Source organism: Brachyistius frenatus, unplaced genomic scaffold (assembly GCF_029030835.1).
Source record: "Brachyistius frenatus isolate BFR_SWC_R1_liver_20210118 unplaced genomic scaffold, ASM2903083v1 Contig_46, whole genome shotgun sequence".
Taxonomy (NCBI): domain Eukaryota; kingdom Metazoa; phylum Chordata; class Actinopteri; family Embiotocidae; genus Brachyistius; species Brachyistius frenatus.
In genome coordinates this window covers 1,629,469-1,648,706 of record NW_027210645.1, presented here as the reverse complement: position 1 = coordinate 1,648,706, position 19,238 = coordinate 1,629,469, and the positions used below count along the sequence as shown (strand labels likewise).

General features: G+C 41.2%; 1 protein-coding gene across 1 annotated transcript in view; it reads right to left on the bottom strand.

Annotated features, from left to right (window-relative positions):
- Positions 1–19,238, bottom strand: part of LOC138623755 (hippocalcin-like protein 1) — a 42,646-nt gene that overhangs the window by 5,091 nt on the left and 18,317 nt on the right. Inside the window, exons 2-3 of the mRNA XM_069703431.1 lie at positions 5,160–5,328; positions 2,605–2,886 (exon numbers count right to left, since the gene is read on the bottom strand). Of these exons, the coding sequence (XP_069559532.1) occupies positions 2,605–2,886; positions 5,160–5,255 (378 nt within the window). The 5' untranslated portion in view covers positions 5,256–5,328. The remainder of the gene's footprint in view (positions 1–2,604; positions 2,887–5,159; positions 5,329–19,238) is intronic.

Below are 19,238 nucleotides of genomic sequence, written 5' to 3'. Positions count from 1 at the left end.
CACTAATGTAGCGCCGTACTTAACGGTCTCGCGGCAAACTGTTGCCAATATTGCACTCAGTGCATCTATTAGATCCGAACATATCTGTACTTGAGCCTCGCTGCGCCTACTTAAACGAGTGTATTAACTTACATAATTGAAGTGGGCCTATATCATAAGTCTGCTCTTGGTATTGCAGGAGTCATGGAGTTGTGATTGGCTGCTCTAAATAACATGAACAGTGCTCTGCACATTAGGCTTCAGGGAAGTTTTAAGGTGCACTTGAAACAGTAAGCAAGAAAACACTTGTAAACGTCTGATGAGGCAGTTTTTGTTATTTAAGCATATTATCCTATCACCTGCACTACGTGATTTTATGACACGTTTGGTATTCTGTACCGTACTCGAGTTTGAGCCCAAAGTCTGGTACATTTGCTAAGTTTCATTTGTGTCGCTCCGGGCACCCGTACCATAACACCACGGACAGTCGCGGACTTCAAATCCAAGCGGCTGCGAGCTTGACTGGGTTTTAACACATGAAGGCTCACTTGACCACAGTCCGGTGAGTGTGTGACATGACGCTACCATCTGTGTCCATGGATTTATTTTTTCAGCAGATATCTTCGTTATAACAAGATTGAGCTAGCTGAGCAGTTTAGTGTTTCTGTGTTGTATTTATTCAGCGTGAGAAACGATCTCTAGAAACCCGTTAAATGGGCTGGATCTCGTCTCTGTTGCTAAGGTTGTTACGAAGGGTCGACCTACTCCCTGGAGTGGTAAACGTCGCATACATTACATACATGATGCAAGTGATTGTTTTCCAGTTCTTAGTCAACCCCCATGTATTGCCATGGAAAAGGAGATTGCACGAACAAAAAGTTTTGTATTTTGAGAGCAAATTGCCCCGCAAAATAAATACATTGAGATTACATTTTTTATTTAGTTGGCAACTTGTTGTATAATAGCAATATTACACTTAGGGTGTGATTTAACCTCATTATTGGCACGACGGTGATGCGTTCAGGTCCGTGAGCATCACTGCAAGCACACCCTCTCGTGTAACATTTCTGAACTGGAGGAGGCGGACTCAGGTCCAGATTAGGTACTCGGGTGCGGTACTCTTCAGATGTGAGAGAAAGCTGTAGATGTGAGAGAGCGTTCTGCTGAGGAGGATACTCAACTGTTTGTCCCTGCGTGTTCATAAATCTGCCTATGTGGGCACATCTCGACACTCACATCCACTTCCTTGCGTGACAGATGAGGTTTGAAGACAGGCGAGAGAGCCGAGTGTCCTTGTGTCTGTACATTCAGAACAGAAGCAGCAGTAATGTGAAGGAGAACTCCATTGCAAAGTTAGCCGTAGGAACTATATCAATTTGATTTGGCGCACATTTTGACTGCATATACAAGTATCATGTGGATGATTACGTAAGCAAACGGGAGTTGGGAGGTGGGCAGTCGTACTCGGGAACCGTACAGATTATGGTATTGAATCTGGATGCATCAATTAAAAAGTCATGTTTGGCAGCTAAGAGACTGATATTATGTTAGGGTCCTCTACGCTTATTAAAAAGGGGAAACTCCATCAGCTTAACACTTCAGAGGAGTCCTCATGTGGGAGTATTACTCAGAGTGTGTACACAGTGTCATCTGTGGCTTTGGAGGAGCTTTGTCTGAGAAAATAATGCAACCCCTATTATGTCATCAGGCTTGTCTTGGCTGAGCCCTGAAGATTACTACACACGACTTGCATGAACTTGGGAACACATGGGTATTTGGACAGGGCAATAGAAACGTGCTGCATTATGGGACATTTAGGATCCAGTACTTCTGAAAGTTGACTATTCCTTTTGCCGGTTGACTGTTTGTCTCTTCTCGGACTGTCTGTTTCTTTTCTACCCAACCAGCTGACTTACAGTATTGACTAATGTATTTCAGACTTTAACATGCACTGTTGTTACTCGATTATCAATAAGCAGTCATAGTTCTTTTGGTTCATGTATGTGTAAACAACCAGTAAAAGGTGACATGACCAGAGTCACTGGGTTTTGATTCCCCACATTGGTTTGGGTGATGCAGGATGACATCGTCCAAATTGTCCAATCAAAAAGTTACCTGTCCATCCATATGCCCCCATGTTTACAACTTCTAGTCTATTAGTCAGGAATAAAAAGACAAAAAATAAAAAGCTGCATTTTTAGAGGTAATAAATCCTGCTGGCGGGGCAACCCAATTATTAATCTAGTTTAACTGTGATGTCCACCTGCGATACTATTTGCAAAGCTTTATGTATCTCCTTCCAGAAAGGAACTGTTAAAGGTCAGGACCAAAGATTTTGAACATTTTTAAAGGCTTTATGGAGGTGTAGAAGTACTTGCTACAATGCCCTTATGACAAAGTTGTACCAAGCCTATTTCCATAGATGTAGACTTCCACCGCTCCAGTGTGAGGCAGCTGGAAGGGTCCATGTCCCCCATATGGGACAATCCTACTTTCAGCACCTGAGACCAGAGAACGACCTGCTATGAAAATAAAATCTTAACAGAAGCACGCTTATTTCAAAAAAAAAAACGAAGTCAAGCATCCTTTCGCTTCAAATGATATTACCCAGCATCCCATGCTCACCTGTACAATCTCCAGCATCTCGTCACGGCTGATGTACCCGTTTCCGTCCAGGTCGTACATACTGAAGGCCCATTTCAGCTTCTGCTCCAGCTTTCCCCGCGACGTCACGCTCAAGGCGATGATGAACTCCCGGAAGTCTATCGTCCCGTCGCCGTTGGTGTCGAAGGTTCGGAAGACGTGCTCAGCGAACTTGGAGGCGTCACCGTAGGGGAAGAAGTTGGCGTAGATCTTCTTGAACTCCTCCACGTTCAGGGTCCCACTGGGGCAATCCTTCAAGAAACCCTGAAGTAAAGGGAAGAGGGGAGGTGAGACGAGGCTCTGTTTTTAGTCTTCAAGATAATATAATACAACTCATTCTATTATTACTGACCCCCCAAAAAAATCATTGAAACAATCGGGAATCAAATGTCTGTACCAAAACTTTGAGCAGGAAATGTTAATCCATGTATCTCCTCATTACAAACACACTGAAGAAGCACTTTTTTGGAAAAGGAGCTTAGCCTTGGCTAGTTGAGAGAAAACACCTTCTTCTTCTTTTCATGCTGCCACATTTGATAAAGCGGCATTGTGCTTAAGAAGAAAAGGGAGTCAAAAGTCACGTCAGTCTCGGTCTTTGTTCGGCAGAAATACAGTAAAGCTCTTTTTTACGACTATCTTCCAGACAGGGGCAGCGAGGTGACAAAGTCATTGTCCCAATTTGACGGCTGGAATGACTTTTTTTTAAAATGTCATATTAAATGTTGTCACAGGTTTAAGTGGGAAGCCAACATGGCTGTGCTCTTAATAATACTTTGTTTCTTCTATTGCCAGACATATCTGAGAGAGCAAGAGTGCTTAGTAAGGCTTTCCGATTGGAAGCGCAGATTTATGGGCAATAAATCCCGGCAAAAAAAGACAAGCCGGATAAATTCTCAGAGTCCTTGAGCATCTTCATATCCTGTGGAATATAATGCGCCATCACCAGCATCCGGGAGCTGTTAATCTGGTGAGAGTCGTGACCGCTCTCGGTGTGAGGTGACCTGGGCAGCAGGTCAGGAGGAGGGCAGCGGGTTTAACGTCTACAGATCTTATTCAGCACAGCTGCTCCACAGGTATAATCCATGCATAAAGCCATATAGCCATCACACACATCCATATGAGATATCATGACCGTGACAAAGTCTAATCCGGTCTCCCTGGGGGATAACACACTAAGTGTGGATGGTGATTTGCCTTGGACGGAGGCAAACACTGTCACATTCAAGGCTGCCGCCGGTGTTACTGATGACACATGTCTGCACAGAAGAAGCCAGGCTACACTGACAGACTAATGTCTGTGTACTCAAAGCATCACTTAACTCATAACTGTAATCTGTGACATATTCAAACCAAGAATATTTGGTTGCATCATATACATTTTCAGTTGCTTGTAAGTGTTCATCTGTGTGGTCAAATGTTACCCAGGTGTTGTTTGGTGGTGATCAGGTGGAGACCCACCGTGATGTCGCCCGTTGGGTTGTGAACTGCTGATTTGAAGCCTCGAGTTCAAGTGATTGTTTTAGAGTAAGAAGTGACCATATTTGGACAAACTAGGGAAGAGCAGGGGTGAATCTGACTGAGAACCCAACGCTATGCCCGCCCACCTATATCAGCAGCCTGATGAACCCACATTAAATTATCACCAGATACCCTACAGAGCAGCCTATTTTAGCTTGTTGTTTGTTTTGGTTCACTCTCACAGCTCTCATCAACCATTGTAGCAGCAGCAAGCAGACAGACTCCAACCGACTAGAGCTCACACCTACAGTCTTTCCTGTGATTATGGTCTGGAAACCCCGGGCACATTAAGGTCCACGCTGCCACTCTAAGTGGTGGACCAATCAGGGACCAGTGCGATGACACTGAATTAGTTCCAACAAGTGTTGGTGCACAACATATTTTATATGCTGGTAAGTGCCAATTGGTTAAAGGCTGCTCCAAAACTAACCCAAGCACTACACAGATTGGAAAAAAGCCCTAATGCAGCGTGGTCAGACATATATTCATGCAGTCAATTAGTTTCTGGTAAAACCACAGACTGTATATAAAAGTTGACGTCGCTTCTGGGGCTGAAAAATTATGCCAATGCGGAAGTGCCATAAACTGCAATACCACTGAGGGCCACTAGGGGTTGACTCCAAAAAGCCTGTGGCTCCATAGACTCCTATTCAATTTCACTCATTAAATACAATCAGTCATAAGTCAATTCTTATAACTCAGATCTTATGGTGTCATTCACTAAAGTCCTTCTTTCTTAATAGCTTAATGGGGGTCCATCTGAAAATAATTCCATCATCAATTAGACATTAGGGCTCAAAAATACACATTTTTGGGGGCATGTCTGTCTGATTGACAGGCCTCTGGTGCAACAACAAACGAATGGGTGACGTCACTGTTGTTGCGGCTTGGGTAAAACTAGAATAGCTAGCGACTATTCTCAGTCAAAAATCTTCAATAAACCCGTTTCTCTCTGAAGGGTTGTGGAGTAGAATTATAACGTCCTAACAATGTCCGTATTCAGTTTGTGGATGAAGTACCTTGTACCACTCCTGCAGCTCGTGGTCGGAGAACTCTGTATTCTCCCGGAGGTCCTGCAGCATCTCTGGCCGCAGCTTGCTGTTCTGTTTCCCCATGGCAACGGGACAGGACTGTGGGTTTCCTTGATGACAACAGCGACTATAGCACTAGCCAGGCCGCTTTTCACACCTGTCAGTCAGAGATAAGGAAACAGGAGGTCAGCAACAATTAAGCAGTGACAAGGATGAACTCTGGTGACAAATCAGAAGTGAAATGTGGACGGTCAGCAAACAGCGAAATGTCAGTGGAGCCGCTCAGCGACACACAAAATAGGAGGCGTTAGAGAGGAGGATTTTGAGTTGAGCAGGACAAGATAGAGGTGACTCTCAGCTACAGCGGAAAGTAGAAGAGAAGGTTCTTAGAAAAAAGACGTTTAAAATAGTTTTGTTTTATCTATCACCTGCCAGCTGCTGTGAATTTATTACAAAACAACCTAAAACGGTTCCCGACAAGACGTTGACAAATTCCCGGCGTGACTTTGTACACTTACGCAATGACTTTCTGCATTTTATTTTTTTTTTGGTAATGAAATCAAAGCGAGCCAGGTCACAGCATCACGTCCCAATCCCCCTGACACGAGATGTTATGCAAGTCGGCAAGTCTTTAAACTGCTGCATCACAGCCGCAAAACGTTAAATAATTGCAGCCCGGTGACGTCAAACACTAGCCCACTGATCACATTTTTATGGGTTTATCTGGCCAGCTGTGTGTTTGTGTGTCAAATCAGCTGTGTGTGTGTGTGTGTGTGTGTGTGTGTGTGTGTGTGTGTGTGTGTGTGTGTGTGTGTGTGTGTGTGTGTGTGTGTGTGTGTGTGTGTGTGTGTGATCAGATCTCCTAATCTTCATCTCAGCTGCCCGAACCTGTCAGATAAAATTAGATTTCAGTGATTCAACTATGCTATGAAACCATTACTATGAAATGGAATACTTTTTACCTCACATTTCCTTTAGTTCACATAATACAAATTATGTCATTTAGGTGTTTTTAATTAACAGGGGATAGTGTAATGTAATATTTGTTAAGGACTATAAACACAGTTAAAGGGGTGAAAAAAACAAAACATGAAATCACAAATATTGTCCCTTAATTTACAACTTCAAAGAGCTCTAAGCTTTCAGTTAAGGAGAAAATTGCTTTTGGTGTTTTTCATGGTTTTTGATTGCTTTTATTTTTAATCATTAGGAATTATGTAACTCTTGTACTTAGAATGAGATTATTTTGCATGAATGACTCCCGGAGGACGTGTGGCTGAATGTTGATAAAACAGACTGTTCATCCAAATACAGAGGAAATACTGACTGAATATTTTCTACAAAGATCTCTCTTGGATGTAACTTTTCAGATATCCAGTGGTTTCTTATTTTTTACATTATCACAGACAAACATAGGAAGTTGTGGTTTTTGTATTTAACTTCAAGCTTCCAGTTCGGCATTTCAGTCACCGCCATCTTGCTAGTTCGGAGCAGTTTGAAGGTGGAAGTGACCATATTTGGACGAGCTGGTTGACTTGATCTGACTGGAAACCCGACCACACTGCATCCCGCCCACCTATAGCAGAAACCTGATTGCAGCACAGGCCTGTCAATCAAATAGACACGCCACAAAAACACAGCTTTTTGAGTCTTATTTTCTAATTAATGAGGATTATTTTTAGATGGACTGCAAACTAATGAGAAAGAGGGACTTCAGATAACAACTCCATCATGACCCATGTAAAAATGTATTGACTTTGTATTTTGTATTCAGAAGTTGAATGGGAGTCTATCACATGTACCTATGTGGTCACATGTGATGACATGAGTTTTTGTACATGTGAAATTCACGTGTTTTCTTTCTTGTTTTTATCCCAAAAGGACAGTGTTTGTGGATGATCACCTTGAAAAAGGACACTATCTAAGCTGTTGAGGCATTTTAAAATGACTGGACTTCTAATGGAGTTGACCAACTTGTCCTCATCAACAATAAAGTGATGTTGTAAATCTTTTTCTTCCCCTTAATGTGAGATCCTCTTTCCTTGCAGTCCATCCTGCATCTGAGTGTCGGTGATCACTACGTCTGGCTCGACTGTGACGTCAGCCCTTCCTGACAATTGTGGAAAGTTCAGTACATGTCAGCTGGACATTTATCACTGTTTAAGTCTTTCAAACAACCTAACTTAAGAGGAACTCTTTTCTAAGGCTGCCCTACTTATAAAAATGTTCTTTCCGTTATCATCTCTCGGTTGGTTGTTCGTTATTTGTGTTCTCGATTATGACAGTTCCTGCGTTGATGGGACAAGCCATGTAAATGTGCATTTTTTTAAGAGTGCAGAATAAAAGGAACTGCCACTGTTTCATAATAAACAAAGAGATTATATCTATGGGATAATGACTGTATTGTTACACATTAAAATATTTTTAAGGGATTATTCGGTTCACCCACTTCTTCTCGCCGCTGCACACTGTCACAGCTTTTAACGAACAAAGTGCTTGTTAACTTTGCTTCCTTGTTCTCCACAGCTAATTAGCCTGTGTTTCAACCATCAAAGTGTTTACTTCTGTGTGTGTGGTGATTAAAATTACAGTATCAGTGGGCTTTGAACACCTCTGATGAGACTCGCTGACCTCTACTCAGTCGCGCTAGGTAATTACCCCGAAAACTTTGTGTGTATACGTGCGAGACGGTGAGAACTAGCTCAGACCTGTTTATGTTTACACGAACTCGAGAAAAGTCAAAGAGTGTGTGTGTGATGCGTCTGAGGTGGTCGGCGTGGGCGCTGCAGGTGTTATCGCTGCCTGCTGCCTGGTGAGAGCTGCCGCGGACACAGAAACACTATTAAGTCCCTCATCCTGAAGGCATTACAGGACATGTTTGTGCATTAACAGTAATTCATGCAGCCTTTCTGTGTAGGAATTAGTATTATGGCCATTTCGTCACCTGACATAAAGATGTAGTTTATACTCCTGTTTATAGGAAACTGACTGGTCCAAAAGAAATAACTAGAAGCCTGAAGAACTGATTTTTTTTTTTTTTTTTTTTGTGGGACTTTTTCAGCTGTTTCTGGGCAAACTGGATGATGCAGCTGCTTTTCAAAGTTATTTTAGAAGCAGCCAAAGGCCAACGTTTTCCAGAAGAGTGCCTGTTTGTAAGATTTCAGTCCTTTAAAGGAGAATTTTTATTGTGTTTTTATAGGAGCCGGATTAACAACCTGAAGTGCCACATGGTTTGTTAGAGCCATCAGAGAAGTCATTGGAAACTGTTTGGAGAAGGGGCAGGTTCCTTTGAAATACTTTGCAGGTGATTGGATGAACCGTCCGCCTATCACAGACTAACTTCAACCAATCAGTTTCATCGTTGCTTTCAAAGGAACAGTTGCTTCACGCCTCAACCACGACTCTAGCTGCCAGTACGTCCTCATAAGAAACTGACTGGTCCAAAAGAAATAACGTGAAGCCTGAAAAACTGTCTGAGATCACCTCATCACTTTTCTTACGACCAATCATGGAATACTTTGTATAAATGTCATTTCCAATGTCAAATCGTTATATCACTGTCGTGCTCCGGTTCTGCTACTAGATGAGTTATGAGTGGCACAAAATTCCTCATTGTCCTCAGCCTCATCTTCATCTGCAGAGCTGCTTTCATCAATCAAAGAAAACACTGCTCCGAACTAAACCTGTAAACAGCTGAAGTACCATCATATGTGATGGTCAATAAGTTGGATCCGGTTTGTTTTGGTTTCACATTGCAATTTAGTGCACTTAAGAACTAAATTAAGTGATTGATTGGTTTGTAGACGGGCGTGTGTGTGACGTTGGCGTGTTGTCAATTCAGCTGGTAGTCTTCAGTTTAAGTGGAAAAAAGCAACTGAAAGAAATTGTTTTGTTGCGGTTATATTATCATTATGACGTTATGACCGGCACTTATTTTCCTCTCATTTTGTAATTTTTATATGTTTTTCAAGATGAGTTTTGATTTCTTAAACACTTTCCTTCTTTCGCTGTGTTGATTTTTTTTCATTTCTTTTTTCTATTGTTTTAGTAAGTGATAATACGCCCTCTCGATTTTCCTGCATTTTTTCCGATAGTCTGAACTATTCAGAAATTGTTTTCACGCTGCAAACCAACCGAAACAAGTTTGAGTTGGATCTGAATGGAGACCACTTTCTTTGGCCTGACCAAATTTTGGTCCTTTGGTGGTCTGAGTTACTTTTCCACCTGCTTCTTTGGTATTTGCCAAACTGAAAAGTCCGAAGGTCCGGACCAAACAGGGTAGGTGTGAAAGCACCTTAGAAACACTGTGTGTGTTATTATCTCTGGGTTTAGTGACACCATCGGGTCAAACTGGACATTTCAATGTTGCCCTTTCATCAAGCATGTTACTCTGAAAATTCCATTGTTATCTAATGCCAATGCTTTTTTATTATTTTTGTACAAGAACCAGGTTAAAGAGAAATTATAAGGTGCTAAGTGCTCAAGTGAAATAAACATGAATTACATCACGTCATTGTATTTTATAGTTAGTGTGCGAAAAGAATTCGTTCCTGTCGTCAAACTCCAACACAGCTTCTCTGTTTTTTCCCCTCTATTCAAACACCACCACACCACAGCTCAGTCAGTCAGTCTACAACCCTGCACACAATCTCAAGAAAAAGACAGACACAATTCATTTCTCCTCGAGGAGTAATTGAGCGGTGTCTGCAGTTCTGAAAGCTATAAGTGAAATCAGCTAGTAGTTGCCGTAAAGCAGTAATTTGTGTCAGTTCAGTGAGCTGAGAAGAGACTGACTGCATCGCTGTTCCTTAGATGAGTATTTGGAAAACACACACACGTCGTACGAGCACTAACGCACACATTTTGTAGCGTGTAGAAATGAATAATCGCCTTCCAATCTGTCATTTGGAGAGCGCAGCCACAAAACAAACAATCTGTACATCTGTCAGTGTGTGTGTGTGTGTGTGTGTGTGTGTGTGTGTGTGTGTGTGTGTGTGTGTGTGTGTGTGTGTGTGTGTGTGTGTGTGTGTGTGTGTGTGTGTGTGTGTGTGTGTGTGTGGAGGGGGGAGAAGGGGTTTTGACTGTATGAGAAGAAAAGTTTTGAAGATATTTAATTGGAGAGAAAAATACTTTAATTACAGTAACTGATGTTTTTTGGTGGCAGGTAGTTACAGAGCAAAGATTTGCTTTAATTGGCTTGTAACAAAAGTGGATAAAGAAAATTAAAAAATATTCGACCCAGAAACATGAGCATACTTGTACGTACAAGACTACTGATGCCCTGAGGCTCTTTCCAACACGTTGCTTGTGGTCAATGCTGCACAGTTGTTGTTATTTTTATTTTTTTTACCAGTAATCAGACTGAGATGACACCAAAGTAATCAGATCAAGAAACAATTTTAATTTTGTGATCAGATACTGAGGAACGTAAGGTCCTAGAACTGATACTGGAAGCAGGGTGCCACATGTATTTAAACCGTTGCATCATCAACTACAGCCCAGCAAGAAATGGTGCAATCTCCAAGAAAGCTTTCAGCAGGAAGTGTTTTTTTTTTTTTCAATGTTCCCAGAATGTTGTTCTTAAGATAGAATAAAGTTCTTTAAAAACATTCTAAAACTTCTAAAAACATTTTAAGAATGTTACCAACCAAAATTCAAATGAACCCAAGCAGCTTCCAGGTGCCTTTAACTGCCTCCATCGGTGATGTAATCCTGTCCCTGTAGGTCACAGCTGTCTGTCGAGACTCTCTCCCTGTCCAACAGTCGTCAAAGCCCCAAAGACCAAACCTCAGAAAGTGAAAGAGTGGAAACTGATGGCCGGGCTGCCGGGAGCCGCTGCAAGGTACAATCGCACAACAACAACTGCCCTTGTCACTGCGCTCGCCGCTCTCTCCACCCGGATTTTTATCCCTGACTTTAACCCAGCTGTGACCTATGAAAGTGCACCTCCCCCCTAGGTCTGTGAAATAGTAAATATCCCTCTGTTCTAACCAATGATGGTTGTTTTAATCCCAGGGTGGCCCACCCACCCACCCCCCCAAAACCCAAACCTTACTTCCAATCCCTTCGACCTGCCCTTTATCGTTCATCCCTCCGTCCCGAGCCGTAAAACACTAATCTATCCCCCCAGTCAAAGTGCCTACTGCTTGTCAGTTGTTGTTGTCCAGCCCGGTCGTAAGTCGACGCGCACACATCCACAGACCTCGTGAACATCTGTTCAACAGCTGCTTAGTGGGTCACCAACCTCTGAGCTGATGACCTTTGCACAGAGGAGTAAGGCGAGAAAGACAGAGGAAGGAGAGAGACAAAGACATGCGGACAAATGATGTAAGAACAGAGACAGCATCATTGAAAAGAAGGGACCCAAGGTGAGAGACAATCAACCAAAGGACGAGAGGTGCTAACAGAAAGAAAAGGTGCTATCAAGTCGCAGAAAGTCATTCAGAGAAGGCAAGACCTGCAACAGTAAGAAACTTTTTGTCCAAAATGACTGACAATCTTTCACAATCTTAAAAGGTCATTTCACAACATTCATCTATGCAATTTTGATATTCTGCAATTCTATTTACAAAGAGATGCTAGCCAGAAGCAGTGTTCTTGCAATGCATTATGCACTCTCATTTTATTTTCTATCAAATGAAAATTTTAAGTTTAGCAATTTAAAAACAATTTGCAAAAGTTTGACAGATACTGACAGATTGATATTTATTTTGCCTCTGAATGTTAAATGAAGACACTAAAGACGCTAGTCTAAGATGTGTTAGCTGGAGGTGTGAGAAGGCGACAAGCCTCTATCGAAATATGACCACCGATCATCTTGATGTTAGCTGGCTTGATGCAAAAATAACTCAACATTTACAGTCAGCAAGTCTCTGCAACGTCTCACCATTAACACCCGTCAATGACCAAAACAAACCACAAGCAGGCCGACCAGGAAAAAATGGAACAATCACAAAAAACACAACAACCGGAAAAAACAGAACGACCGGAAAAACCCGAAGTGACGGGGTTTATCGGAAAATGGTCTCATTAAGGGAATGAAGAATATGTTATATTAGTTTTATGCACACTCCCGGTCGTAAGAGACTGCACTTTGTATTTGTGCAAACAATAGGCCTGTGTATTCTAACGTACATACAAAACGCCATATTAACGAGGGATAACACCGCAAGGGTCGACTGACTCAATGTCACGACCAAACGCCTCATTAATTCACAGGATGCCATGCTGACACTATGTATGCTGTGCTCAAACACATGAAGTCAGACACCACCTCGTACAAAGCCTCAGCAACAAGAGGTCTGGATGCAGTATCTCACTGAGGTTATCAACCTCCCTTCACAGGTGCTCCGTCCAGTTCGGCCCGCGACACCTCGGGAAGGATCAAACAAAGTCCTGACTGCTAACCCCATCAAGAGACACACACACACACACACACACACACACACACACACACACACACACACACACACACACACACACACACACACACACACACACACACACACACACACACACACACACACACACACACACACACACACACACACTTTAGCAACGTTATCTTTGCTCAAAGCCACAAGGTCATACCTGCCACACATGACCACCAGCACCATTCATTCTCCACTGAAGTAAATATAAATTAATATCTTTGTTTTTTACAATATAATCAAAACTGTTGGTTTTGTAAAGCTACACGTTTAAGCCCACAATTAAAAAAAATTAATTAAAAACATGTAAGAACTAAATATATGTTGTATGCTTCTTTACGTCGGAAGTGATAACATTGTTAGGGAGGTAAAAAAAAAAAAAATAAAAAAAAATATTGTTTTCCTCAACTTGCAATTTTTGCTAATTCTTTCAATTTTACCACAAAAATATGACTTGAAACTGCAAATTACATCAAAGAGAAACCCTGCTGCAAAACCAAGCATTTTAGATCACAACAATCACAAAAAAACCCTCCTCCAAACCTTGCAGATTGTTTATGTATTTGGTCACAGGGTGAACAGTGATATCTTTGGCACCTGGAAAAAATATGTTTGGGAGCCTGAATTTATGCACATTAATGGACTATATATAAAAATGACATTGAGACATCCATGGATTTATTTATTGATTAAATAACTATTGTATACACTGCATTGTATTCGTACGTCAGTGAAGCCCGTCACCAGGGAATCGAATAACTGGTTATTGTATCATTAAGTCAAACCCTGACGCAACCGTGTCTCTCTTCATGTCTCGCTGAGCCGGGTTGAGCGAGCATCCCCCGGAGGAGGAGAGAACAAGGAGCAGGAGGACATAGATTACTTTGTCCGCCCCGAGCCTTCTGTGTTACATTTATTTTTAGATCAGCACCTGCAACAGAATACCAGAAATCCAGTAGTGCAGAAGTAATTTGCCAGTAAAGATGGCAGCAGCGGGAAGTGGCTCACACATTTCTAACGATGTCATACACTGTTTTGTTTTGTATGTGTGGCGTTTGGTTAGAGGACTGACACCAGCATATACAATACTGCAATGTCAACATAGGAGGTGCCTCCACTGGTGTACAGAGGAGAACAAAGAGGATTGTAAGATAGGTGGTGTATGACCGATGGGGTGAGCCAGTCTGGACTAAAATACCACGGCTGATTTTTTTTGTCCCAGTCCAGCCCTGCTGCAAGTGACGTAGGTCTTTTAAGCAACATGACAAATCTACATCTCACGTCATACAAATCAAGCAATGAGATATGAGATTTCTGGATACTAGATTTCTGGTTCTTTTCCGACAACTCTTAATCCTCCAGAAACATTTGTTAGGATTTCAACCCGATCAGAGTCACAGTTTATCTCTTCCTCTCTTTCAAAACAACTCCAGATTCGTACTATTTATGATTATATTAATAGTTTTCAAATACAACCCTGTTTCCAAAAAAGTTGTGACGCTGTGTAAAATGTCAATAAAAACAGAATGCAATGACTTGCAAATCATGTGAACCCATATATAATTCATTGTTGGGACATTTTACTTTGTAAATGTTTGGGAACTGAGGAGACCAGTTGCTGGAGTTTTCAGAGTGTTGTAAAAAGAAGAGGTGATGCAGCCCAGCGGTAAACGTGCCCCCGTCCCAACTTTTTGGAGACGTGTTGCTGGCATCAAATTCAAAATAAGCACATATTTTTCATAAAACCATAACATTTCTCCATTTCCACATTTGATATGTTGTCTTTGGTCTATTTACCATTAAATATGGATTTATGTGATTTGTAAATCATCACATTCTTTTTTTTATTTACATTTTACACCGCGTCACAACTTTTTTGAAAACGGGGTTATATGTGTTTTTATTTATAAGATACACTCAAAAGAAGGAAATATTTCTTACTTTAAACTAAATTCACAGGTCCATTTTACTCACTCAACTCAGCAATTTTCAAATCTTCACCCTCCTAAATGTCTCACCTGCCGAGGTACATTTTTGATGAGATATGGGGGTACCAAATCTTTAAATGGCTTTTGCCATCTGGAAAAAGCTGTTCCTCAATAGATAAAACTATAAAAGATGCCTAAGAAACATTTAACTGCTGTTTTGTAACCATAACATACAAATCACATGCTCATACCAAACTATGCTCACATTTTTTTGTTTTTATAATGATTTTATTGTTTTTGCTGTTTCTGTTTTAAAATTTTGTTTTCCATTATTTTTATGTAGTCATATCATTTCTGTATGTAAACTTTGTGTTTTCTATAACTTTGTAAACTTTTAACATTATCTATGCAGAGGCTTCAAATAAGCCCACTGTTTTTTTTTCTCTCCTCTCCCTGCACTGAACAGGATTTGTTATCTTTGTAAATGTTGTTTTCAAATTTTAGAAAACACAAAAAAACGGACATGTTTGAACTGGGATCAAATCTGATCAAATTATTGTTTTTAATGTGTGGCGGAAAAATATCGTTCTGCCCGACTGATCTTATGACTCATACGCTTCAGTAAAACTGCTTTGCTGTTCAACTTCAACTTGTGAATGATCACCAGGGTTTATCTTTGAGGAAACAGATGCTCGGGTCTGCGACTTCAATGTAATAATAAAACCCGAGACCCACAAACTGGGGCTATGAATCTACATGGGGGAAACTTTAAGGTAAAACCTTTGAAGGCTGATTATGAATTTGTTTTTCATTTAAGCTGTCAGGAGCTGATACTTCGTGCCAACATTATAATTGGATTTTTATTTTTTATTGAGGCCATTTTATTGCTCGGAAACCCTTCAGAAGAACTTTATGGCACATCAGCGGACACTAAAAGCAATTTAATTATTTGAGTAGTGTATGCTGCTCCTTAAGGAGGATTGAAGCAGGTTTCATGGCAGGTTCAGAAAAATCCTCCCACACCAGACCCAAGTGATTTCTCTGGGCAGCCGTGTGATACAAAAAATATTAAAAGCATATTGACTAACTGTGGTCAGACAGGTACTGCCATTATCAACATAAGTGGATGACACTGGCTGGCCAATTTCAAGTTTTTTTAATAACAGGCCTGTTACATTACACCTGCCCGACTTTAGCTGACAGAAATTGGAGAAAAGATGGAGAGAAGTAAACGAGAAAACAGGCAGGAGGAGAGCTAAAAAAAAATAGAAAAAGCCAGAGAGTTAGATAATTCTAAAGTTCAATTTAACATTTCAGAGAGCCGGTATCTTTCTCGACTGTTTAATGTGCTTATAAGACGAGAAAATACCGTCTTCATATCGCCTGCCTGCAGCTCAGTCATGAGGGAGGAAGACGGATGGAGAAGAAAGAGAGGACTGGAGAGGAGATAGACAACAGAGGGAGAGAGCATTCAAGTACTATGCGTGCTAGCGTAAAACACACTTAGCTGGTGCCATGTTAAAAAAGCAACAGATCAAAACAACTGACAGGCACCATTGATTTTTTTTCCCCTTTTGCTTCACTTGAGTGTTTTCGAGCCCACCCTCTCCTGTTGCCTCGCCTCAAAGAGCGAGCAATCGGAGAGGCCCCCTGAGACGCTGGGCAGCTCATACCTTTCACCCATATTCCAATTTTTCCTTTAATTTTCTCCACATACCGCTCTTCCTATTTCTAAATCACACTCGCAATTTCCTGTAATTTCTACCCAACAATTTGCTTTTCTTCTCTCGGAGATTGCCTCCTGGCGACCTGCTGTTTCTGAAAGCCCTGCATTGTGCCTCCGATTCTTATCACTGAAGATTTCAAGTGTTTTTTCCTTGTCTATCGACACTTTTGTTGATGACTGTACTTATGTATTCTGTAGGGAACAAGCCACAATAAGGTCATGTGGTAAATGTGGCACTGAAGCTCTAAGAAGGGATGTTTTTGAAAATTGTTGGTGCATTCAGGGACATGCATTGTAACATTGTAAACATAAATGCTGTCTTTTTAGGGCTCTGTGTTTGGTACATAGCTACTCCGGTATTTGATCATGTATCGTCTGACCACATAACCCCGTCTTTGCGTGAAATCTGTCTTAACTGCACCTTAGTCCGCCCTGACCAACTGGATCACCAAAATGAAATCATGGATTTCAGGCAACTAAAGCTTAGGGTGCACCTGAGGACGAACTGAAACCTACAAAGACTGGACGAGCTGCACTTAAAGGATAGTTTGCAGAGATTGTATTTGTCTTTGACAGTCAGGAAGAAGCTTGATACTGGATTTTTGGGGTCGATGCCAATACCGATGTTAGGTATTAAAAAAAATGCTGATAGGGATACATCTGCTGATATTCTCTCACTCTGTATATACTTTATACTAGGGATGGGTATTTCAAGCAAAACTACTATTAAAAATTCACTAAACTATTCTATTATTAATCGACTGGAGACTGGGAGCAACGTGTTTCTTCTTATGTTGTTTAATGGCAGACAGTTTTTAGGTGTATTACTGCACCCTTCTGACAGGAGTAACGCATCACAACTAGGCGACAGTAAAAAAATGGGGGAAATAGGGAAGAACGCATATAATATAACAATTATTAGAATATTTGAAAATCATGTCCCGTCCCATACAGTATAAAACACACAAATAGAACAAAATAACTATTTCCTAGTTGCCCCAAGCATCTTTTTCTGCATTATGTTTTGGATGATAAGTTTTCATATCAATGCATATCAAAGTATATACTGATACGATATATTTGAGAGGCCTGTTTTACAGCTCATCTACCAGCCTGGAGTCATTTGTAACAACAAACTCTGATTTGAACGGCAAGTAAATCTTATTCCAAAAACTGCCTTTTTCCACTTGAAAAACATAACTCGCCTCGGCACATCCCTCCTCTTTCTGCTGCTGAAATTCATATACATGCTTTCATCACATCCAGATATGTTGCAACAGAAGTCTTCATGGTACATCCTCCAAAGGGCAAATCAGGGAATGAAAGCAGATCTTTTTTGGCAGCCTCCTCGCAGGCCCCAACAAAGAAAATACATTTTAAACGTCCCTTTAAAAACTTCAAAATATTCTGCAGGGTATTCATAATGGGACAAAACAACAACAACAACAACAACAACAACAACAGCATACAGTATTATCACCCTCAAAGCTGACTGGGTGAATTTACAAGCAAACTCAGATACAAAGCAAATATTCATGCTAATACATGCTAATATTCATAAAGTTGGGTTTTGGTCATCTGAAGCATGTAAACTTAAAGTCTGATTTGAGTAAATTTGTTTGCTGTTTTGTTGGATGTCGTTTACAGAAAGTTAATCAGAGCTTTTTCTACCTACTTAAGTCAAATAAACCAACCCCAAAAAAGTGTGTAACACACCAATGGAGCCACTAGAAGATAGCTTGTTTTTGTGATGGTTTTCGTCGCTGGGTCACATGAAACAGGACATGCGACGGAGGTTATGTGACAAAGTACAAAAGCATTGAAGTACTTGGAAGGAGGCAAAACGGACGGGGAGGGGTCGAAACTCAGATTATTTCCGAGCAAAGTAGTTTTGGTGCACGACCCGGACCGCATGTGTTTTTGTTTTCCTAAACTACTCTGTTTCTGATGCCTTGGCGAGGCAAAGTCACGACATTAGCACTCTACTTAACGGGATTGGCAGGTGTATTACAAGTTTTGGCGTGATGCCGGGTTGCACATTTGGCTTTGCTTTGATGTGAAACGTAAGGTGCTTTAGGTTTAGCCATCAAATGTGTTTAGGTTTAGGAAAAGATCAAGTTTCGGGTTAAACATGATATGATCACAATTAGGTTATGTTTGGGCGCAAAAAGTATTTGGTTAGGCTTAGGAAAATAAATCCTGGTTTGGACTGACAGGTATATTACATGCTTTGGTGTGAAAAATAAAGGGGCAGATGAGAGCAGAGAGACTTAACATAAATAGTACAGTGAGATGAAATTGTCTGTAAAGCTGAGGTCAACTGCAGAGTTGGTGATGATTCACTAATATGTCACAGAAATTGACCTAAACATTTTTTATTCTTAAAGGGATAAATAATGGATGAGAACATGGTCCTAGTTTTCCCATTAACCCTGCCCTTCTTTTCCCTACCTGTTCCCTACTGGGCCCTTCTTGCCACTGCTTGTCTGGTAGACGCTGCCGATCAATACGAATCAATTCATCAAGTCTCAAAATTCATGTGTTTCCATCTTAAGGGACAGTGAGAAACAAATAGAGCCAGAGAAGCAGAGGGCGAGGAGGGATCTGAGAGCAAGGATTGACGAAGACACAGAGAGTTATTGAAAGAAAAGACATTAATGGAGTGGTTAAAAATAAGAATGAGGACTGGTCCTCAGTGTGGAGCTCTCTTATGCAGCCGAGTTTTCAGAGCATGTCCAAATCCTGATAATAACTCGCTGTCAAAGAGGGAGCGCGCACACACACACACACACACACACACACACACACACACACACACACACACACACACACACACACACACACACACACACACACACACACACACACACACACACACACACACACACACACACACACACACACACACACACACAGGAGCGTTCACACATGTCTGCGCACACACTTATATAGTACCGTATGATCTCAAATCTTCCCCTTTTTC